The 25,790-nt window shown below is 39.4% G+C and overlaps 1 protein-coding gene across 1 annotated transcript; it reads right to left on the bottom strand.

The window, feature by feature from the left end:
* On the bottom strand, nucleotides 1-25,790 carry LOC128223334 (uncharacterized). Its single transcript, XM_052932610.1, has 8 exons — nucleotides 25,693-25,790; nucleotides 5,169-5,349; nucleotides 4,141-4,250; nucleotides 3,338-3,457; nucleotides 1,927-2,127; nucleotides 1,242-1,345; nucleotides 429-546; nucleotides 1-92 (listed from the first exon to the last, which is right to left on the bottom strand). The coding sequence occupies exons 1-8, from the start codon at nucleotides 25,742-25,744 to the stop codon at nucleotides 1-3; spliced, it is 978 nt and encodes a 325-aa protein (XP_052788570.1). The 5' UTR covers nucleotides 25,745-25,790.

Below are 25,790 nucleotides of genomic sequence, written 5' to 3'. Positions count from 1 at the left end.
TTAATTAATGGATTGCAAACAAGGAGGAAATGTGACAACACAACCGTTAACAAACTTTAATGTTTGGCTTGCCTGCCGCAGCTTACATGAAACTGAAAAGGGAAAAAAATGTCTTAAAAGCCGAAGTATACGCGCAATTGATAATGACAGCAACACGTGAACAGGTAAATGACTCCTGCAGGTTTTCACACTTACAATAAAACGCCCCGAAGGACTCTTACAGAAGCTTATTGATAATTTAACTTTTAAACCTTTTTTACTTACATAAATCGTTACTTAAGCAAAGCGTTATTTTTCAAAATCTTGGCAGACAATATTTGAGCATATATCAACTTTTGTCGTCTGTTTGATATTAAACATTTTTTTGGATTATGAATTATCAATGAATTAAAACATAACGTGTACTACTACCAAACAAGTTATCTTACCTTGTTTCGTTAGAATCATCGTTGCTCCTCCCGTCAAAAGCGTTGTGGCAGTTTGACCTGATTCACAATCTCCAGCTATGTAGCTCAGGTAGGTCGAATCTGTCTCCTCTGTGATGACCTGTGGTACGACAGTGTTGGGTTATTGGACACAATCGAAGTGGATGGCCAACTGGCACAGGATAACTCGTTTTTAAAAAAAATAAAATTGTTAGAAATGTATATATATATATATATATATATATATATATATATATATATATATATATATATATATATATATATATATATATATATATATGCGCAGTACAAAATGCTTATTTTGAAAAAAAATCAATATTTTTTCACAATTTCGGTATTTTAATTTCTTGTTTAGAATTATTAGATTAAAAAAAAATGATTGAGTTTGAAAATCCGGTGCCAGTGGAATAGCCATAAACGAGTATCGCTTATAAAAAATAATCAAAAGTGTTTTTACATGCTCATAATTGGTAGACACTACAGTCGAACCCCGTTGACTCGAACTCACTTAGCTCGAATTCCTCGAACCGATTTCTATATTCAGAAGATAAGCATTCCCGCTTGGCTCGAAATTTTCTAGGTTCGAGGTATTTTTAACGCTCGCTAAGAGTTTGAGCCAACTGGGTTAGACTTTATTTTGAGTTAGACGCAGATGTTAACACCATTGTAAGTTACGTCATTCGCCTTGTTCCTGGTAAAATAAGCCATATGCAATTTAAGAAATCAGTGAAATATTACGTAAACCAATATTAATATTTCATTGATAATTTTGACAAAAAAATAAAATGGTCATACCACACAAATGAACTGTACGCTGGGACTGGCATCTAGGTTGTACAGGGAGGCATATGAAGTGCCCGTTGATGCTATGCTAACGATGCATCCCAACTGACCGCCTGCTACAAAGAATACGTTTTGCGTGTTTGTGGTACACCTGTACAAATTATACTCAATAATGCACCAGTCAATTGTAACCACGCCTCCAGGTCCAGGGAATAGCGGGGACTTTGACTTTCGGTCCAGCCAAGCCCGGGTAAGATCCCCGCCCTGCGGGGACAAACTGCTGGTAAAATCCCCGCCAAATTCCACCGCACCCCAGGGACCCTAGGTAAGGCCCATTCCCCGCTGGTTTTGGCGCGAAAACAAAACAACCGCATTCACCCGGCACTGCGGCGCCAGTATTTGCCTCTTGTGGTTCCTTACTGGCGCTTGGCCACCTGGTAGGTAAAAAACACGGCCCATTTTCCTGGTATATCCTGGGGGGGGGGGGGGGGTACAATTGACTGGTGCATAAATGCCAAAATGGCCAAAGTATGGGACGTTTACAACAAAGTTTCCGTTTGATTTAAATCTCAACTGAAAGGTATCTGAATGAAGACTAAGTCATAATTATTGATTTGTGATAACTTGGATAGGCCATTTCAGACTTGTTACACATGGTTGAATTAATCTTCGCGTGGGTATTTGAAGGCAAATTTACTTGAATGAAATGGGATTTTGCTGGTACACCCTGTGTTATCCACGTGCACGTGTGTACGTTCCGTCGCTGCGTCACATGCGTTCACCGTTGTCGTATCGACTCCACCGCAGTAGGTACCAGTGGAGTCCGTTATATTGTATATGAAGGTGCCTAGAAGCGGATCTGGGCATTCTACCGCATTGACGGCGTCCATTTCGTTACCTCGAATATATAATTTACATGTTTATAAGGCTGAGCGTAACTTATGTTCGTGTTCATTATCTTATGTATTATATATTGATTGTTATTTATGTAAATTAAATGTTTTAGAAAAGTGACATTAGCGATAACGTATTTGTATTTATGGCACTAGTTGTTGTAGTGGTAGTGGAAGTGGTAGTAGTAGTAGTAGTAGTTGTAGTAGCAGTGGTGGTGGTGGTGGTGGTAGTAGTAGTAGTAGTAGTAGTAGTAGTAGTAGTAGTAGTAGTAGTAGTAGTAGTAGTAGTAGTAGTAGTAGTAGTAGTAGTAGTAGTAGTAGTAGTAGTTGTAGTTGTTGTAGTAGTAGTAGTAGTAGTAGTAGTAGTGGTGGTGGTGGTGGTGGTGGTGGTGGTGGTGGTGGTGGTAGTAGTAGTTGTAGTAGTAGTAGAAGTGGTGGTGGTGGTGGTGGTGGTGGTGGTGGTGGTGGTAGTAGTAGTAGTAGTAGTAGTAGTAGTAGTAGTAGTAGTAGTAGTAGTAGTAGTAGTAGTAGAAGTAGTAGTAGTAGTAGTAGTAGTAGTAGTAGTAGTAGTAGTAGTAGTAGTAGTAGTAGTAGTAGTAGTAGTTGTAGTTGTTGTAGTAGTAGTAGTAGTAGTAGTAGTAGTAGTGGTGGTGGTGGTGGTGGTGGTGGTAGTAGTAGTTGTAGTAGTAGTAGAAGTGGTGGTGGTGGTGGTAGTGGTAGTGGTAGTGGTAGTGGTAGTGGTAGTAGTAGTAGTAGTAGTAGTAGTAGTAGTAGTAGTAGTAGTAGTGGTAGTGGTAGTGGTAGTGGTAGTGGTAGTGGTGGTGGTGGTGGTGGTGGTGGTAGTGGTAGTGGCAGTAGTAGCAGTAGTGGAAGTGGTGATGATGGTGGTAGTAGTAGTAGTAGTAGTAGTAGTAGTAGTGGTAGTGGTAGTGGTAGTGGTAGTGGCGGTGGCAGTGGTAGTGGTAGTGGAGGTAGCAGTAGCAGTAGAAGAAGGAGTAGAAGCAGTAGTGGAAGTGGAAGTAACAGAAAAAGTAGCAGTAGTAGCAATAATAGTAGTGTTAGTCGCAGTAGCATGGTTGTATCACTGGACTGTCAGTTCTTGACTAACCATAGCTGAACACTGAATTCATAGACAGTAGTTTTTGTTCAATGTGACGGTATTTCATTCTCGTTCGGATATCTTACCTATTGCTAATTCATGGATAGTGTTCATACCTGTTTTGATCATTGTGTGAAACTCTGACATATCCGGAGTAGAGCTACAAACGTCTGCAGTTAACGTTGTGTCGCTCGGGCCACCGTACAGTCGGTAACCATCGAAACCAGCCTCCACCTCTGTATAACAACAAGGAAATAAATCGAAAAAGGCACTTATCCTTTTAAGAATACAACCTACATTTTTAGCCAATGGAATTGCAGATAGGCGATTATTGAGTACTAAGCTTATTTAATAAAAATGTTAATTGTCACTGGTGTTTAAAGGTCCGCCCACTGTCAATCATCCGATAGACAGTCCCTGCGTCAGACTTTGCGTTGACAATGTGTCAGCCAAAGAGGTAGTATTCAAAGACAGTTAGATGACCTGAAGTAATATTTTTGATTATTATGAAGGGCTCGTTCGCTACGCTTACGATAGGAATAAACTCCTGCATTGGTGTCATATGAACTGAAATACATTTTGTGATTTTTAAAACATTTGAAGGAGTAACCCCTTTGATAAATCTGAAGAAAAAATAAATAAGTTTAGGTTAAATGTCACTTATGTATTTCAGGTCATATGACACTAAATCATAAGTTCATTTCTTCATTTAGGCCTTTCGAGATTTTCTGACATTAAATCTGCAGTAATGCATAGTTATTTTATGCTTGAGCATTGGTAGGAGTGACCCCATTGATAAATCTTACTAAAAATAAGTATTTTTGGTTAAATGTCACCAAATGTATTTCAGGTCATATGACATCAAATTAGGAGTTCGGTTCTATCAAATGACTGTGTATCGTTAAAGGTTATACAGCACCTGAATGCAAGTAGAAGTAGTAGGAGTATAAACTGGCTTGTATGAATTCAACGCACATCCATAAGAAGACTTGGTCATTTCCAGAAAACGTATCTACACCAATTGTAGAACTGAAAGAAAGAGACAAAGACATGCTTAACATAAGTTGTTCATAGTTGATTTTCGGATGTTCAGATTTATCAAATTTGTGTATTCTCGAAATTTATTTTCAAGATCCAACGGCTTCGGGATATTTTAAGTCCATTATATATGTGAGCATTATAATCAACTTTCCTTAATATAGGAATATCTGCTAGTTTTAATTAAAACATCAATGCATTTGGCGCTATATATTGATGCATGTTAGGGGAGGGGGTGGGGGCGGGGAGGTTACCGGCTTGCGGGGTATAAGTGAAATTCTGGATGTTTGTGAACGATTTTCATGACATATAACTAATGTTTCAGTTATTTCAAATTGTATCCTAAAAGCTGCAGTCTCACAGATTGACAGTTTTGACCTTTTTAATTCTAGAATTTCAGAATCGGCTGATATTTGCATCAATACTATAAATCCAGTCACATAAAATAATACACAATAGAACAGATCTCAATTGTTTGGAAAAGTGCCGATTTTTTTTTTTGCCCAAAGCTGCACTGAGGTGAGAGTGGTCTAGTGGTATAGGTGTCCTCCTCTCACCCAAGAGGTTGTGGGTTCGATCCCCATCAGGGGTACTTTCTCATGGCCTCTCAACAAAGGACACAGTACTGGTTTCTGCCCAGGAAACGGACTCGAGAGTGATTCTATAAGCTTAGCTTTCGTCACAATCGAGCTAAAATGAATTTGTATATACTAAAGCTGCACTCTCACAGATTGAACGTGTTGACAACTTATTTTATTTTTTGCATCTGCAGTCTAACAGTGGTTTACAGACTAGGCTAAAATGCCTCATTCCAAGACAAAAAATAATAATTTGTCAAAAAATCAATCTATGAGAGCGCAGTTTTAACCCTTTTGACAAAATACCCGAAAGAAGAATTCTGATACTTACATTAAAATATACTTGGAACCGCTTATCTCATGGCATTTCATCTCATTAACTGTGACAGTCTGCCCGGTAAATGTCCTTGTGAACGTCAAGCTTGGCGTACTACCGGATATGGTTACTGTCCCAAGAGAGGGGCTTTCCCACGTGCCAAATGTCTCCGCGGGCAGCGTACAATCTTGACATGCTGCGATAGGTTCAAAGAGAAGTCATTAAAACAAATTAAAGCTGCACTCTCACGTTTTGAACGTTTTGACAACTTTTTGTTGTCCTGGAACGAGCCATTTTTTCGACAATCAATGGAAAGCAGTTATATAAGACATGCTGTCAAAAACTAAGATCGCAAATATTTATATTTAAGTTCAAAAATTGATGTTTCATGCATTTTTCTTAAACCGTTAGTAACGCTTTAAGCCATAAAACATTAATTTTCGAACGGAAATATGAAAATCTACGATCTGATTTTTTGTCTGCAATCATATATCATTGGTTTGCAGATATTTACGCAAAAATCTGCTCTTTCCAAGACAAAAAATAAAAAAGTTGTAAAATTGTATATCTGTGAGAGTGCAGCTTTAAGGGTCCTGGGATTATATTCACAAAACATCTCTTATGTTGATGTCTGACGTTAGTCATATTTCAGAATAAAATAGCTCACTAGTCATAATATGAAATTACTTAATACTATCTTATATTTTTGTTTTCATTAATTTTATGAAGTAAACATACGTTAATATTAAAAACACTTAATTTTCTTAAAATATGACAATTAACATTTTAGGAAATATACTTAAGTTAATTTTTTTAAATGAGAACCGCCCAAGAAAGCACACATAGCAAGTACAAATCTACACTTATGGACGGCGCTACCGAGACGATGCCCAATATCCCCGCCCCTCCATAGCGCTGGTTTCACGGAACTATGATTGACGCTGTCCATTAGCAGCCATGCTACAGAGTCAATGCCCAATATCCCCGCCCTTCCCTAGCTTCACGGTATTTTAATTGATGTTGTCTATTAGCAGTCATGCTACAGAGTCAATACCCAATAATCCCGCCCTTCCCTAGCTTCCCGGTACTTTGATTTATGCTGTCCATAAGCAGTCATGCTACAGAGCCAATGTCCAATACCCAGCCCTTCCCTAGCTTCACGGTATTTTAATTGATGTTGTCTATTAGCAGTCATGCTACAGAGTCAATACCCAATAATCCCGCCCTTCCCTAGCTTCCCGGTACTTTGATTTATGCTGTCCATAAGCAGTCATGCTACAGAGCCAATGTCCAATATCCCCGCCCTTCCCTAGCTTCACGGTTCCTTGATTGATGTTGTCCATAAGCAGCCATAATACAGAGTCATTGTCCAATATCCCCGCCCTTCCCTAGCTTCACGGTTCTTTGATTGACGCTGTCCATTACCAGCCATGATGCAGAGTCAATGCCCAAAATCCCCGCCCTTCCCTAGCTTCACGGTATTTTAATTGATGTTGTCTATTAGCAGTCATGCTACAGAGTCAATACCCAATAATCCCGCCCTTCCCTAGCTTCCCGGTACTTTGATTTATGCTGTCCATAAGCAGTCATGCTACAGAGCCAATGTCCAATACCCCGCCCTTCCCTAGCTTCACGGTATTTTAATTGATGTTGTCTATTAGCAGTCATGCTACAGAGTCAATACCCAATAATCCCGCCCTTCCCTAGCTTCCCGGTACTTTGATTTATGCTGTCCATAAGCAGTCATGCTACAGAGCCAATGTCCAATATCCCCGCCCTTCCCTAGCTTCACGGTTCCTTGATTGATGTTGTCCATAAGCAGCCATGATACAGAGTCATTGTCCAATATCCCCGCCCTTCCCTAGCTTCACGGTTCTTTGATTGACGCTGTCCATTAGCAGCCATGATGCAGAGTCAATGTCCAATATCCCCGCCCTTCCCTAGCTTCACGGTTCTTTGATTGACGCTGTCCATTAGCAGCCATGCTACAGAGCCAATGCCCAATATCCCCGCCCTTCCCTAGCTTCACGGTTCTTTGATAGATGCTGTCCATTAGCAGTCATGCTACAGAGTCAATGCCCAATATCCCCGCCCTTCCCTAGCTTCCCGGTATTTTGATTAATGCTGTCCAATACCAGTCATGCTACAGAGTCAATGTCCAATATCCCCGCCCTTCCCTAGCTTCCCGGTACTTTGATTTATGCTGTCCATTAGCAGCCATGCTACAGAGTCAATACCCAATATCCCCGCCCTTCCCTAGCTTCCCGGTATTTTGATTGATGCTGTCCATTAGTAGCCATGCTACAGAGTCAATGCCCTATATCCCCGCCCTTCCCTAGCTTCACGGTTCTTTGATTGATGCTGTCCATTAGCAGTCATGCTACAGAGTCAATGCCCAATATCCCCGCCCTTCCCTAGCTTCCCGGTATTTTGATTAATGCTGTCCAATACCAGTCATGCTACAGAGTCAATGTCCAATATCCCCGCCCTTCCCTAACTTCCCGGTACTTTGATTTATGCTGTCCATTAGCAGCCATGCTACAGAGTCAATACCCAATATCCCCGCCCTTCCCTAGCTTCCCGGTATTTTGATTGATGCTGTCCATTAGTAGCCATGCTACAGAGTCAATGTCCAATACCCCCGCCCTTCCCTAGCTGGCTACACGGTACTTTGATTGATGTTGTCCATTAGCAGCCATGCTACAGAGTCAATACCCAATATCCCCGCCCTTCCCTAGCTTCCCGGTATTTTGATTGATGCTGTCCATTAGCAGCCATGCTACAGAGTCAATACCCAATATCCCCGCCCTTCCCTAGCTTCCCGGTATTTTGATTGATGCTGTCCATTAGTAGCCATGCTTCAGAGTCAATGCCCAATATCCCCGCCCTTCCCTAGCTTCCCGGTATTTTGATTGATGCTGTCCATTAGTAGCCATGCTACAGAGTCAATACCCAATATCCCCGCCCTTCCCTAGCTTCCCGGTATTTTGATTGATGCTGTCCATTAGTAGCCATGCTACAGAGTCAATGCCCAATATCCCCGCCATTCCCTAACTCTAGTTTCACGGTACTTTGATTGATGTTGTCCATTAGCAGCCATGCTAAAAAGTATATTCCCAATATCCCTGCCCTTCACTAGCTTCATGATCATTTGATTGATGCTGTCTTTTAGTAGCCATGCTACAGAGTCAGTTCCCAATATACCCGCCCTTACTTAGCTTCACGGTACGTTGGTTGATGCTGTCTATTTGCAGCCATGCTACAAAGCCAAAGTCCAATATCCCCGCCCTTCCCTAGCCCCACGTTACTTTGGTTGATGTTGTCTATTAGCAGCCATGCTACAGAGTCAATGCCCAATATCCCCACCCTTCCTTAGCTTCACGGTTCCTTGATTGATGCAGTCCATTAGCAGCCATGCTACAGAGTCAATGCCCAATATCCCCGCCCTTCCCTAGCTTCCCGGTACTTTGATTTATGTTGTCCATTGGCAGCCATGCTACAGAGCCAATGTCCAATATCCCCGCCCTTCCCTAGCTTCACGGTACTTTGATTTATGTTGTCCATTGGCAGCCATGTTTCAGAGTCAATGTCCAATATCCCCGCCCTTCCCTAGCTTCACGGTACTTTGATTTATGTTGTCCATTAGCAGCCATGCTACAGAGTCAATGCCCAATATCCCCGCCCTTCCCTAGCTTCACGGTACTTTGATTTATGTTGTCCATTGGCAGCCATGCTACAGAGTCAATGCCCAATATCCCCGCCCTTCCCTAGCTTCCCGGTACTTTGATTTATGTTGTCCATTGGCAGCCATGTTTCAGAGTCAATGCCCAATATCCCCGCCCTTCCCTAGCTTCACGGTACTTTGATTTATGTTGTCCATTGGCAGCCATGTTTCAGAGTCAATGCCCAATATCCCCGCCCTTCCCTAGCTTCACGGTACTTTGATTTATGTTGTCCATTGGCAGCCATGTTTCAGAGTCAATGCCCAATATCCCCGCCCTTCCCTAGCTTCCCGGTACTTTGATTTATGTTGTCCATTGGCAGCCATGTTTCAGAGTCAATGCCCAATATCCCCGCCCTTCCCTAGCTTCCCGGTACTTTGATTTATGTTGTCCATTAGCAGCCATGCTACAGAGTCAATGCCCAATATCCCCGCCCTTCCCTAGCTTCCCGGTACTTTGATTTATGTTGTCCATTAGCAGCCATGCTACAGAGTCAATGCCCAATATCCCCGCCCTTCCCTAGCTTCCCGGTACTTTGATTTATGTTGTCCATTTGCAGCCATGCTACAGAGCCAATGTCCAATATCCCCGCCCTTCCCTAGCTTCACGGTACTTTGATTTATGTTGTCCATTGGCAGCCATGTTTCAGAGTCAATGCCCAATATCCCCGCCCTTCCCTAGCTTCCCGGTACTTTGATTTATGTTGTCCATTGGCAGCCATGTTTCAGAGTCAATGCCCAATATCCCCGCCCTTCCCTAGCTTCCCGGTACTTTGATTTATGTTGTCCATTAGCAGCCATGCTACAGAGTCAATGCCCAATATCCCCGCCCTTCCCTAGCTTCACGGTACTTTGATTTATGTTGTCCATTGGCAGCCATGTTTCAGAGTCAATGCCCAATATCCCCGCCCTTCCCTAGCTTCCCGGTACTTTGATTTATGTTGTCCATTAGCAGCCATGCTACAGAGTCAATGCCCAATATCCCCGCCCTTCCCTAGCTTCACGGTACTTTGATTTATGTTGTCCATTGGCAGCCATGTTTCAGAGTCAATGTCCAATATCCCCGCCCTTCCCTAGCTTCACGGTACTTTGATTTATGTTGTCCATTAGCAGCCATGCTACAGAGTCAATGCCCAATATCCCCGCCCTTCCCTAGCTTCCCGGTACTTTGATTTATGTTGTCCATTAGCAGCCATGCTACAGAGTCAATGCCCAATATCCCCGCCCTTCCCTAGCTTCCCGGTACTTTAATTGATGTTGTCCAATACCAGTCATGCTACAGAGTCAATGCCCAATATCCCCGCCCTTCCCTAGCTTCCCGGTACTTTGATTTATGTTGTCCATTAGCAGCCATGCTACGGAGTCAATGCCCAATATCCCCGCCCTTCCCTAGCTATAGCTTCACGGTATTTTTGTTTATGATGTCTATTAGCAGCCATGCTACAGAGTCAATGCCCAATATCCCCGCCCTTCCCTTGTTCTAGCTACACGGTACTTTGGTGATGATGTCCATAAGCAGCCATGCTTCAGAGTCAATGCCCAATATCCCCGTTATTGCCAAGCGCTAGCTTCACGGAACTTTGATTGCTGTTGTTCATTAGCTGCCATGCTACAGAGTCAATGCCCAATATCCCCGCCCTTCCCTTGCGCTAGCTTCACGGTTCTTTGATTGATGCTGTCCATTAGCAGCCATGCTACAGAGCCAATGCCGAATATCCCCGCCCTTCCCTAGCTTCACGGTACTTTGGTTGATGTTGTCCATTAGTTGCCATGTTACAGAGTCAATGCCCAATATCCCCGCCCTTCCTTGGCTTCACGGTACTTTGGTTGATGTTGTCCATTAGCTGACATGCTACACAGTCAATGCCCAATATCCCCGCCCTTCCCTAGCTTCACGGTTCTTTGGTTGATGTTGTCCATTATCAGCCATGCTACACAGTCATTGCCCAATAACCCCGCCCTTCCCTAGCTTCACGGTACTTTGATTGATGCTGTCCATTAGTAGCCATGCTACAGAGTCAATGCCCAATATCCCCGCCATTCCCTAACTCTAGTTTCACGGTACTTTGATTGATGTTGTCCATTAGCAGCCATGCTAAAAAGTATATTCCCAATATCCCTGCCCTTCACTAGCTTCATGATCATTTGATTGATGCTGTTTTTTAGTAGCCATGCTACAGAGTCAGTTCCCAATATACCCGCCCTTACTTAGCTTCACGGTACGTTGGTTGATGCTGTCTATTTGCAGCCATGCTACAAAGCCAAAGTCCAATATCCCCGCCCTTCCCTAGCCCCACGTTACTTTGGTTGATGTTGTCTATTAGCAGCCATGCTACAGAGTCAATGCCCAATATCCCCGCCCTTCCCTAGTTTCACGCTACTTTGGTTGATGTTGTCCATTAGCAGCCATGCTACAGAGTCAATGCCCAATATCCCCGCCCTTCCCTAGCTCTAACTTCATGGTATTTTTGTTTATGATGTCTATTAGCAGCCATGCTACAGAGTCAATGCCCAATATCCCCGCCCTTCCCTTGTTCTAGCTACACGGTACTTTGGTGATGATGTCCATAAGCAGCCATGCTTCAGAGTCAATGCCCAATATCCCCGCTATTGCCAAGCGCTAGCTTCACGGTACTTTGATTGCTGTTGTTCATTAGCTGCCATGCTACAGAGTCAATGCCCAATATCCCCGCCCTTCCCTTGCGCTAGCTTCGCGGTTCTTTGATTGATGCTGTCCATTAGCAGCCATGCTACAGAGCCAATGCCGAATATCCCCGCCCTTCCCTAGCTTCACGGTACTTTGGTTGATGTTGTCCATTAGCTGCCATGTTACAGAGTCAATGCCCAAAATCCCCGCCCTTCCTTGGCTTCACGGAACTTTGGTTGATGTTGTCCATTAGCTGACATGCTACACAGTCAATGCCCAATATCCCCTCCCTTCCCTAGCTTCACGGTTCTTTGGTTGATGTTGTCCATTATCATCCATGCTACACAGTCATTGCCCAATAACCCCGCCCTTTCCTAGCTTCACGGTACTTTGGTTGATGTTGTCCATTAGCAGCCATGATACAGAGTCAATACCCAATAACCACGCCCTTCCCTAGCTTCACCGTTCTTTGATTGATGCTGTCCATTAGCAGCCATGCTACACAGTCAATGCCCAATATCCCCGCCCTTCCTTAGCTTCACGGTTCTTTGATTGATGCTGTCCATTAGCAGCCATGTTACAGAGTCAATGCCCAATATCCCCGTCCTTCCTTAGTTTCACGGTAATTTGGTTGATGCTGTTTATTAGCAGCCATGCTACACAGTCAATGTCCACTATCCCCGCCCTTCCCTAGCTTCACGGTACTTTGATTGATGTTGTCCATTAGCTACCATGTTACAATGCCAATGCTGAATATCCCCTCCCTTCCTTAGCTTCACGGTACTTTGGTTGATGCAGTCCATTAGCAGCCATGCTACAGGGTCAATGTCCAATATCCCCGCCTTCCTTAGCTTCACGGTTCTTTGATTGATGTTTTCCATTAACAGGCATGCTACAGAGTCTATGCCCAATACCCCCGCCCTTCCTTATCTTCACGGTTTTTCGGTTGATGCTGTCCATTAGCAGCCATGCTACACAGACAATGCCCAATATCCCCGCCCTTCCCTAGCTTCACGGTACTTTGTTTGATGTTGTCCATTAGCAGCCATGCTACAGAGTCAATGCCCAATATACCCGCCCTTTCTTAGCTTCACGGTTCCTTGATTGATGCTGTATATTAGCAGCCATGCCACAGAGTCAATGTCCAATATCCCTGCCCTTCCCTAGCTTGACGATACTTTGATTGATGCTGTCCATTAGCAGCCATGCTACAAAGTCAATGCCCAATATCCCCACCCTTCCTTAGCTTCACGGTTCTTTGATTGATGCTGTCTATTAGCAGCCATGCCACAGAGTCAATGTCCAATATCCCTGCCCTTCCCTAGCTTGACGATACTTTGATTGATTCTGTCCATTAGCAGCCATGTCACAGAGTCAATGCCCAATATCCCCACCCTTCTCTAGCGATAGCTTCACGGTACTTTGATTGATTTTGTCCATTAGCAGCCATGTCACAGAGTCAATGCCCAATATCCCCACCCTTCTCTAGCGATAGCTTCACGGTACTTTGATTTATGCTGTCCATTAGCAGCCATGTCACAGAGTCAATGCCCAATATCCCCACCCTTCTCTAGCGATAGCTTCACGGTACTTTGATTGATTCTGTCCATTAGCAGCCATGCTACAGAGTCAATGCCCAATATCACAGCCCTTCCTTAACTTTATGGTTCCTTGATTGATGCTGTCCATTAGCAGCCATGCTACAGAGTCAATGCCCAATATCCCAGCCCTTCCTTAGCTTTATGGTTCCTTGATTGATGCTGTCCATTAGCAGCCATGCTACATAGTCAATGTCCAATATCACAGCCCTTCCTTAGCTTTATGGTTCCTTGATTGATGCTGTCCATTAGCAGCCATGCTACAGAGTCAATGCCCAATATCCCAGCCCTTCCTTAGCTTTATGGTTCCTTGATTGATGCTGTCCATTAGCAGCCATGCTACAGAGTCAATGCCCAATATCCCCACCCTTCTCTAGCGATAGCTTCACGGTACTTTGATTGATTCTGTCCATTAGCAGCCATGTTACAGAGTCAATGCCCAATATCCCCGCCATTCCCTAGCTTCACGGTACTTTGACTGATTCTGTCCATTAGCAGCCATGTTACAGAGTCAATGCCCAATATCACAGCCCTTCCTTAGCTTTATGGTTCCTTGATTGATGCTGTCCATTAGCAGCCATGCTACATAGTCAATGCCCAATATCCCAGCCCTTCCTTAGCTTCACGGTACTTTGATTGATGCTGTCCATTAGCAGCCATGTTACAGAGTCAATGCCCAATATCACAGCCCTTCCTTAGCTTCACGGTTCTTTGATTAATGGTGTCCATTAGCAGCCATGCTACATAGTCAATGCCCAATATCCCAGCCCTTCCTTAGCTTCACGGTACTTTGATTGATGCTGTCCATTAGCAGCCATGTTACATAGTCAATGCCCAATATCCCAGCCCTTCCTTAGCTTCACGGTCATTTGATTGATTCTGTCCATTAGCAGCCATGTTACAGAGTCAATGCCCAATATCCCCGCCATTCCCTAGCTTTATGGTTCCTTGATTGATGCTGTCCATTAGCAGCCATGTTACAGAGTCAATGCCCAATATCCCCGCCATTCCCTAGCTTCACGGTACTTTGATTGATGCTGTCCATTAGCAGCCATGTTACATAGTCAATGCCCAATATCCCAGCCCTTCCTTAGCTTCAAGGTCATTTGATTGATGCTGTCCATTAGCAGCCATGCTACAGAGTCAATGCCAAATATCCCCGCCCTTCCCTAGCACTAGGTTCACAGTACGTTAATTAAATGGTGCGGGACGTTTGATAATTGTTTCCACTTGAAGTGTTCATAGCATTTACCTTTTATTTTATATAAAAAATAAATAAATTAGAAGCACACGTAATGCATCTCTATGGAATAATATTGTGTGTGTTCGTGTGATTTTGATGACATATACGCTTACAGCATAAGCCAGAATGTACGCAATCATTGTAAAATCATAGTGACGTCATTAGCGAGAATGAGTGACGTGGATCGAAAAGAGACGTTTTTATTTTTGCGAAATATTGTGCCCCATAAGCAGGCAACTTTAAGCTATGTCGACAATATTTTAATTTAGTTTTACACATTGCAATTTTGCATACGACGTCTCTTTAGGTGTATGCAAAAGACAGCGTAGTTTCGTTTGAAGCTGTTCAATGGAAGCGATGGTAGCTTAACACCTATTTGATCTGATAAGTACACGGCTGTTTAATGGAAGCGATGGTAAGCTTAACACATACTCGATCTGATAAGTATATGGCTGTTCAATGGAAGCGATGGAAGGCTTAACACATATTTGATCTGATAAGTATATGGCTGTTCAATGAAAGCGATGGCAGGCTTAACACATATTCGACCTGATAAGTAGATGGCTGTTTAATGGAAGCGATGGTAGGCTTAACACATATTCGATCAGATAAGTATATGGCTGTTTAATAGAAGCGATGGTAAGCTTAACACATATTCGATCTGAAACGTATATGGCTGTTCAAATGAAGCGATGGTAAGCATAACACATATTCGATCTGATAAGTAAATGGCTGTTAAATGGAAGCAATGGTAAGCTTAACACATATTCGATCTGATAAGTATATGGCTGTTCAATGGAAGCGATGGTAAGCCTAACACATATTAGATCTGATAAGTATATGCTGTTTAGTGGAAGCAATGGTGAGTATATGGCTGTTTAATAGAAGCCATGGTAAGCTTAACACATATTCGATCTGAAAAGTATATGGCTGTTTAATGGAAGCATTGGTAAGCTTAACACATATTCGATCTGATAAGTATATGGCTGTTTAATGGAAGCAATGGTAAGCTTAACATATATTCGATCTGATAAGTATATGGCTGATTAATAGAAGCGATGGTAAGCTTAACACATATTCGATCTGATAAGTATATGGCTGTTTAATGGAAGCAATGGTTAGCTTAACACATATTCAATCTGATAAGTATATGGCTGTTTAATGGAAGCAATGTTAGCTTAACACATGTTCGATCTGATAAGTATATGGCTGTTTAATGGAAGCAATGCTAAGTATATGGCTGTTTAATGGAAGCGATGGTAAGCTTAACACAAATTCGATCTGATAAGTATATGGCTGTTTAATGGAAGCAATGGTAAGTATATGGCTGTTTAATGGAAGCGATGGTAAGCTTAACACAAATTCGATCTGACAAATATATGCTGTAATGGAAGCAATGGTAAGTATATGGCTGTTTAATGGAAGCAATGGTAGGCTTAACACAAATTCAATCTGATAAGCATATGGCTGTTTAACGGAAGCAATGGTAAGTATATGGCTGTTTAATAGAAGCAATGGTAGGCTTTACACAAATTCGATCTAATAAGTATATGCTGTTTAATGGAAGCAATGGTAAGTATATGGCTGGTTAATGGAAGCAATGGTATCTTAACACATATTCGATCTGATAAGTATATGGCTGTTTAATAAAAGCGATGGTAAGCTTAACACATATTCGATCTGAAAAGTATATGGCTGTTTAATGGAAGCAATTGTAAGCTTAACACAAATTCGATCTGATAAGTATATGCTGTTTAATGGAAGCAATGGTAAGCTTAACACATATTCGATCTGATAAGTATTTGGCTGTTTAATGGAAGCGATGGTAAGCTTAACACATATTCGATCTGATAAGTATATGGCTGTTTAATGGAAAGGATGGTAAGCCTAACACATATTCGATCTGATAAGTATATGGCTGTTTACTGGAAGCGATGATAAGTATATGGCTGCTCAATAGAAGCGTTGGTAAGCTTAACACATATTAGATCTGATAAGTATATGTCTGTTAAATGGAAGCGATGATAAGTATATGGCTGTTCAATGGAAGCGATGGTAAGCTTAATACATATTCGATCTGATAAGTATATGGCTGTTTAATGGAACCAATGGTAAGTATATGGCTGTTTAATGGCTTAACACATATTCGATCTGATAAGTATATGGCTGTTTAATGGAAGAAATGGTAGGCTTAACACAAATTCGATCTGATAAGTATATGCTGTTTAATGGAAGCAATAGTAAATAGATGGCTGTTTAATGGAAACAATGGTAGGCTTAACACATATTCGATCTGATAAGTATATGGCTGTTTAATAAAAGCGATGGTTAGCTTAACACATATTCGATCTGAAAAGTATATGGCTGTTTAATGGAAGCAATGGTAAGCTTAACACTAATTCGATCTGATAAGTATATGCTGTTTAATGGAAGCAATGGTAAGCTTAACACATGTTCGATCTGATAAGAATATGGCTGTTTAATGGAAGCGATGGTAAGCTTAACACAAATTCGATCTGATAAGTATATGCTGTTTAATGGAAGCAATGGTAAGCTTAACACATATTCGATCTAATAAGTATATGGCTGTTTAATGGAAGCGATGATAAGTATATGGCTGTTCAATGGAAGCGTTGGTAAGCTTAACACATATTAGATCTGATAAGTATATGGCTGTTTAATGGAAGCGATGATAAGTATATGGCTGTTTAATGGAAGCGATGATAAGCTTAACACATAATCGATCTGATAAGTATATGGCTGTTTAATGGAAGCAATGGTAAGTATATGGCTGTTTAATGGAAGCGATGATAAGTATATGGCTGTTTAATGGAAGCGATGATAAGTATATGGCTGTTTAATGGAAGCGATGATAAGCTTAACACATAATCGATCTGATAAGTATATGGCTGTTTAATGGAAGCAATGGTAAGTATATGGCTGTTTAATGGAAGCAATGGTAGGCTTAACACATAATCGATCTGATTAGTATATGGCTGTTTAATGGAAGCAATGGCAGGCTTAACACATATTAGATCTGATAAGTATATGGCTGTTTAATGGAAGCGATGATAAGTATATGGCTGTTTAATGGAAGCGATGATAAGCTTAACACATAATCGATCTGATAAGTATATGGCTGTTTAATGGAAGCAATGGTAAGTATATGGCTGTTTAATGGAAGCGATGATAAGTATATGGCTGTTTAATGGAAGCGATGATAAGTATATGGCTGTTTAATGGAAGCGATGATAAGCTTAACACATATTCGATCTGATAAGTATATGGCTGTTTAATGGAAGCAATGGTAAGTATATGGCTGTTTAATGGAAGCAATGGTAGGCTTAACACATATTCGATCTGATAAGTATATGGCTGTTTAATGGAAGCAATGGTAAGCTTAACACATATTAGATCTGATAAGTATATGGCTGTTTAATGGAAGCGATGATAAGTATATGGCTGTTTAATGGAAGCGATGGTAAGCTTAACACACATTCGATCTGATAAGTATATGGCTGTTTAATGGAAGCAATGGTAAGTATATGGCTGTTTATTGGAAGCGATGGTAGACTTAACACAAATTCGATCTGATAAGTACATGCTGTTTAATGGAAGCAATGGTTAGTATATGGCTGCTTAATGGAAGCATTGGTAGGCTTAACACATATTCGATCTGATATGTATATGGCTGTTTAACAGAAGCAATGGTAAGCTTAACACAAATTCGATATGATAAGTATATGCTGTTTAATGGAAGCAATGGTAAGCTTAACACATGTTCGATCTGATAGAATATGGCTGTTTAATGGAAGCGATGGTAAGCTTAACACAAATTCGATCTGATAAGTATATGGCTGTTTAATGGAAGCAATGGTAAGTATATGGCTGTTTAATGGAAGCGATGGTAAGCTTAACACAAATTCGATCTGATAAATATATGCTGTAATGGAAGCAATGGTAAGTATATGGCTGTTTAATGGAAGCAATGGTAGGCTTAACACAAATTCAATCTGATAAGCATATGGCTGTTTAACGGAAGCAATGGTAAGTATATGGCTGTTTAATAGAAGCAATGGTAGGCTTTACACAAATTCGATCTAATAAGTATATGCTGTTTAATGGAAGCAATGGTAAGTATATGGCTGGTTAATGGAAGCAATGGTATCTTAACACATATTCGATCTGATAAGTATATGGCTGTTTAATAAAAGCGATGGTAAGCTTAACACATATTCGATCTGAAAAGTATATGGCTGTTTAATGGAAGCAATTGTAAGCTTAACACAAATTCGATCTGATAAGTATATGCTGTTTAATGGAAGCAATGGTAAGCTTAACACATATTCGATCTGATAAGTATTTGGCTGTTTAATGGAAGCGATGGTAAGCTTAACACATATTCGATCTGATAAGTATATGGCTGTTTAATGGAAAGGATGGTAAGCCTAACACATATTCGATCTGATAAGTATATGGCTGTTTACTGGAAGCGATGATAAGTATATGGCTGCTCAATAGAAGCGTTGGTAAGCTTAACACATATTAGATCTGATAAGTATATGTCTGTTAAATGGAAGCGATAATAAGTATATGGCTGTTCAATGGAAGCGATGGTAAGCTTAATACATATTCGATCTGATAAGTATATGGCTGTTTAATGGAACCAATGGTAAGTATATGGCTGTTTAATGGCTTAACACATATTCGATCTGATAAGTATATGGCTGTTTAATGGAAGAAATGGTAGGCTTAACACAAATTCGATCTGATAAGTATATGCTGTTTAATGGAAGCAATAGTAAATAGATGGCTGTTTAATAAAAGCGATGGTAAGCTTAACACATATTCGATCTGATAAGTATATGGCTGTTTAATAAAAGCGATGGTAAGCTTAACACATAATCGATCTGATAAGTATATGGCTGTTTAATGGAAGCAATGGTAAGCTTAACACTAATTCGATATGATAAGTATATGCTGTTTAATGGAAGCAATGGTAAGCTTAACACATGTTCGATCTGATAAGAATATGGCTGTTTAATGGAAGCGATGGTAAGCTTAACACAAATTCGATCTGATAAGTATATGCTGTTTAATGGAAGCAATGGTAAGCTTAACACATATTCGATCTAATAAGTATATGGCTGTTTAATGGAAGCGATGATAAGTATATGGCTGTTTAATGGAAGCGTTGGTAAGCTTAACACATATTAGATCTGATAAGTATATGGCTGTTTAATGGAAGCGATGATAAGTATATGGCTGTTTAATGGAAGCGATGATAAGCTTAACACATAATCGATCTGATAAGTATATGGCTGATTAATGGAAGCAATGGTAAGTATATGGCTGTTTAATGGAAGCGATGATAAGTATATGGCTGTTTAATGGAAGCGATGATAAGTATATGGCTGTTTAATGGAAGCGATGGTAAGCTTAACACATATTCGATCTGATAAGTATATGGCTGTTTAATGGAAGCAATGGTAAGTATATGGCTGTTTAATGGAAGCAATGGTAGGCTTAACACATAATCGATCTGATTAGTATATGGCTGTTTAATGGAAGCAATGGCAGGCTTAACACATATTAGATCTGATAAGTATATGGCTGTTTAATGGAAGCGATGATAAGTATATGGCTGTTTAATGGAAGCGATGATAAGCTTAACACATAATCGATCTGATAAGTATATGGCTGTTTAATGGAAGCAATGGTAAGTATATGGCTGTTTAATGGAAGCGATGATAAGTATATGGCTGTTTAATGGAAGCGATGATAAGTATATGGCTGTTTAATGGAAGCGATGATAAGCTTAACACATAATCGATCTGATAAGTATATGGCTGTTTAATGGAAGCAATGGTAAGTATATGGCTGTTTAATGGAAGCAATGGTAGGCTTAACACATAATCGATCTGATTAGTATATGTCTGTTTAATGGAAGCAATGGCAGGCTTAACACATATTAGATCTGATAAGTATATGGCTGTTTAATGGAAGCAATGGTAAGTATATGGCTGTTTAATGGAAGCAATGGTAGGCTTAACACATAATCGATCTGATTAGTATATGGCTGTTTAATGGAAGCAATGGCAGGCTTAACACATATTAGATCTGAAAAGTATATGGCTGTTTAATGGAAGCGATGATAAGTATATGGCTGTTTAATGGAAGCGATGATAAGCTTAACACATAATCGATCTGATAAGTATATGGCTGTTTAACGGAAGCAATGGTAAGTATATGGCTGTTTAATGGAAGCGATGATAAGTATATGGCTGTTTAATGGAAGCGATGATAAGTATATGGCTGTTTAATGGAAGCGATGATAAGCTTAACACATAATCGATCTGATAAGTATATGGCTGTTTAATGGAAGCAATGGTAAGTATATGGCTGTTTAATGGAAGCAATGGTAGGCTTAACACATAATCGATCTGATTAGTATATGGCTGTTTAATGGAAGCAATGGCAGGCTTAACACATATTAGATCTGATAAGTATATGGCTGTTTAATGGAAGCGATGATAAGTATATGGCTGTTTAATGGAAGCGATGGTAAGCTTAACACACATTCGATCTGATAAGTATATGGCTGTTTAATGGAAGCAATGGTAAGTATATGGCTGTTTATTGGAAGCGATGGTAGACTTAACACAAATTCGATCTGATAAGTACATGCTGTTTAATGGAAGCAATGGTAAGTATATGGCTGCTTAATGGAAGCATTGGTAGGCTTAACACATATTCGATCTGATATGTATATGGCTGTTTAACAGAAGCAATGGTAAGCTTAACACAAATTCGATATGATAAGTATATGCTGTTTAATGGAAGCAATGGTAAGCTTAACACATGTTCGATCTGATAAGAATATGGCTGTTTAATGGAAGCGATGGTAAGCTTAACACAAATTCGATCTGATAAGTATATGGCTGTTTAATGGAAGCAATGGTAAGTATATGGCTGTTTAATGGAAGCGATGGTAAGCTTAACACAAATTCGATCTGATAAATATATGCTGTAATGGAAGCAATGGTAAGTATATGGCTGTTTAATGGAAGCAATGGTAGGCTTAACACAAATTCAATCTGATAAGCATATGGCTGTTTAACGGAAGCAATGGTAAGTATATGGCTGTTTAATAGAAGCAATGGTAGGCTTTACACAAATTCGATCTAATAAGTATATGCTGTTTAATGGAAGCAATGGTAAGTATATGGCTGGTTAATGGAAGAAATGGTATCTTAACACATATTCGATCTGATAAGTATATGGCTGTTTAATAAAAGCGATGGTAAGCTTAACACATATTCGATCTGAAAAGTATATGGCTGTTTAATGGAAGCAATTGTAAGCTTAACACAAATTCGATCTGATAAGTATATGCTGTTTAATGGAAGCAATGGTAAGCTTAACACATATTCGATCTGATAAGTATTTGGCTGTTTAATGGAAGCGATGGTAAGCTTAACACATATTCTATCTGATAAGTATATGGCTGTTTAATGGAAAGGATGGTAAGCCTAACACATATTCGATCTGATAAGTATATGGCTGTTTACTGGAAGCGATGATAAGTATATGGCTGCTCAATAGAAGCGTTGGTAAGCTTAACACATATTAGATCTGATAAGTATATGTCTGTTAAATGGAAGCGATAATAAGTATATGGCTGTTCAATGGAAGCGATGGTAAGCTTAATACATATTCGATCTGATAAGTATATGGCTGTTTAATGGAACCAATGGTAAGTATATGGCTGTTTAATGGCTTAACACATATTCGATCTGATAAGTATATGGCTGTTTAATGGAAGAAATGGTAGGCTTAACACAAATTCGATCTGATAAGTATATGCTGTTTAATGGAAGCAATAGTAAATAGATGGCTGTTTAATGGAAACAATGGTAGGCTTAACACATATTCGATCTGATAAGTATATGGCTGTTTAATAAAAGCGATGGTTAGCTTAACACATATTCGATCTGAAAAGTATATGGCTGTTTAATGGAAGCAATGGTAAGCTTAACACTAATTCGATCTGATAAGTATATGCTGTTTAATGGAAGCAATGGTAAGCTTAACACATGTTCGATCTGATAAGAATATGGCTGTTTAATGGAAGCGATGGTAAGCTTAACACAAATTCGATCTGATAAGTATATGCTGTTTAATGAAAGCAATGGTAAGCTTAACACATATTCGATCTAATAAGTATATGGCTGTTTAATGGAAGCGATGATAAGTATATGGCTGTTCAATTGAAGCGTTGGTAAGCTTAACACATATTAGATCTGATAAGTATATGGCTGTTTAATGGAAGCGATGATAAGTATATGGCTGTTTAATGGAAGCGATGATAAGCTTAACACATAATCGATCTGATAAGTATATGGCTGATTAATGGAAGCAATGGTAAGTATATGGCTGTTTAATGGAAGCAATGGTAGGCTTAACACATAATCGATCTGATTAGTATATGGCTGTTTAATGGAAGCAATGGCAGGCTTAACACATATTAGATCTGATAAGTATATGGCTGTTTAATGGAAGCGATGATAAGTATATGGCTGTTTAATGGAAGCGATGATAAGCTTAACACATAATCGATCTGATAAGTATATGGCTGTTTAATGGAAGCAATGGTAAGTATATTGCTGTTTAATGGAAGCGATGATAAGTATATGGCTGTTTAATGGAAGCGATGATAAGTATATGGCTGTTTAATGGAAGCGATGATAAGCTTAACACATAATCGATCTGATAAGTATATGGCTGTTTAATGGAAGCAATGGTAAGTATATGGCTGTTTAATGGAAGCAATGGTAGGCTTAACACATAATCGATCTGATTAGTATATGGCTGTTTAATGGAAGCAATGGCAGGCTTAACACATATTAGATCTGATAAGTATATGGCTGTTTAATGGAAGCGATGATAAGTATATGGCTGTTTAATGGAAGCGATGGTAAGCTTAACACACATTCGATCTGATAAGTATATGGCTGTTTAATGGAAGCAATGGTAAGTATATGGCTGTTTATTGGAAGCGATGGTAGACTTAACACAAATTCGATCTGATAAGTACATGCTGTTTAATGGAAGCAATGGTAAGTATATGGCTGCTTAATGGAAGCATTGGTAGGCTTAACACATATTCGATCTGATATGTATATGGCTGTTTAACAGAAGCAATGGTAAGCTTAACACAAATTCGATATGATAAGTATATGCTGTTTAATGGAAGCAATGGTAAGCTTAACACATGTTCGATCTGATAAGTATATGCTGTTTAATGGAAGCAATGGTAAGCTTAACACATATTCGATCTAATAAGTATATAACTGTTTAATGGAAGTGATGATACGTATATGGCTGTTCAATTGAAGCGTTGGTAAGCTTAACACATATTAGATCTGATAAGTATATGGCTGTTTAATGGAAGCGATGATAAGTATATGGCTGTTTAATGGAAGCGATGATAAGCTTAACACATAATCGATCTGATAAGTATATGGCTGTTTAATGGAAGCAATGGTAAGTATATGGCTGTTTAATGGAAGCAATGGTAGGCTTAACACATAATCGATCTGATTAGTATATGGCTGTTTAATGGAAGCAATGGCAGGCTTAACACATATTAGATCTGATAAGTATATGGCTGTTTAATGGAAGCGATGATAAGTATATGGCTGTTTAATGGAAGCGATGGTAAGCTTAACACACATTCGATCTGATAAGTATATGGCTGTTTAATGGAAGCAATGGTAAGTATATGGCTGTTTATTGGAAGCGATGGTAGACTTAACACAAATTCGATCTGATAAGTACATGCTGTTTAATGGAAGCAATGGTAAGTATATAGCTGCTTAATGGAAGCATTGGTAGGCTTAACACATATTCGATCTGATAAGTATATGGCTGTTTAACAGAAGCAATGGTAAGCTTAACACAAATTCGATATGATAAGTATATGGCTGTTTAATGGAAGCGATGGTAAGCTTAACACATATTCGATCTGATAAGTATATGGCTGTTTAATGGAAACAATGGTAAGTATATGGCTGTTTAATGGAAACAATGGTAAGCTTAACACATATTCGATCTGATAAGTATATGGCTGTTTAATGGATGCGATGGTAACCTTAACACATATTCGATCTGATAAGTATATGGTTGTTTAATGGAAGCGATGGTAAGCCTAACACATATTCGATCTGATAAGTATTTGGCTGTTTAATGGAAGCGATGATAAGTATATGGCTGTTCAATAGAAGCGTTGGTAAGCTTAACACATATTAGATCTGATAAGTATATGGCTATGTAATGGAAGCAATGGTAAGCCTAACACATATTCGATCTGATAAGGATTTGGCTGTTCAATGTAAGCGGTGGTAAGCCTAACACATATTCGATCTGATAAGTATATGGCTGTTTAATGGAAGCGATAGTAGGCTTCATCCAAATTTGTATTAGCTTCTTAAATTTTACTTATTATCTCTCTAACCAGATTTATACTGACATATATAGTTCCTCATATGTTAAACATATTTAATAATTCATTTTTTTTTCATTTTCTCTAACTATCGATATACCAATTTACACAGTATATACGTGTTTTGCTGGAATTAATTCATTTGTTTTAGTATTGTTTACAGAAGATAGAAAATAGGTTTCATAAAAGCCGATGGCTTTCTCCTCAATTCTATATATCATATGTGTATGTTCTCAATGTTTATTTGTTATAAAAAATGAATACTGTTTATACCAAATTCGATCTAATAAGTATATAAATTTATATTCTTAATTGTAGTATTTATAGTCAATTGTACGTTAAAAGTAAGCAGTTGTGAAGGTTAGCGTAATGATTTTGGACTGAATTAAAGTGACACTCTTATTCAAAATCAATGCATACACATGTATAACAAATATCAGTTTTGACTTATATACCTTTAACGACATACTAAATAAGGCATTTATGGAAAATAGCCATTACTGATAACAAGATTGTAAACGTGTATATAATAGCTGAAAGTGCAAAAATATTAAATGATTGGTGAATGCTAAAAGATTTACTGCGGTCTACTATAGTCTCATAAGGTAGAAATACCAAGTTTTATGCTCATTTCCTTCAATTTAAACTCGGTATCCTTCATAAAAATCATTGTTTTCGACATTTTTTCATCCTTTTTGATAAATTAAAACAACTTTATTAATTTTGGTAATCTTATTTGGGAATAAGAGCGCATATTTAATAATGCGTTGTGGCGTTTGTGCTTATTTTTTTTCTATTATTATGAATTGAAAATTTCGATACTTACAATAAATGCGCATTAAAATCCAAAATATCGCAAAGTTAACGCTGTAAGACATTTTAAAAATAAGAAGTTTAAATGATGTCCATAGATAAAAGATAAAA

The sequence above is a fragment of the Mya arenaria genome, chromosome 17, assembly GCF_026914265.1.
Source record: "Mya arenaria isolate MELC-2E11 chromosome 17, ASM2691426v1".
NCBI classification, from domain to species: Eukaryota; Metazoa; Mollusca; class Bivalvia; order Myida; family Myidae; genus Mya; species Mya arenaria.
This window is presented reverse-complemented; position numbering and strand designations above follow the sequence as displayed.

Coding starts and splice junctions, on each gene's coding strand:
- LOC128223334 (XM_052932610.1), bottom strand. CDS start 25,744: ATGTCTTACAGCGTTAACTTTGCGATATTTTGGATTTTAATGCGCATT. Junction 4,251..5,168: donor GGTTCCAAGTATATTTTAAT/GTAAGTATCAGA, acceptor TCTTTCTTTCAG/TTCTACAATTGGTGTAGATA. Junction 2,128..3,337: donor TCACACAATGATCAAAACAG/GTATGAACACTA, acceptor TATATATTCGAG/GTAACGAAATGGACGCCGTC.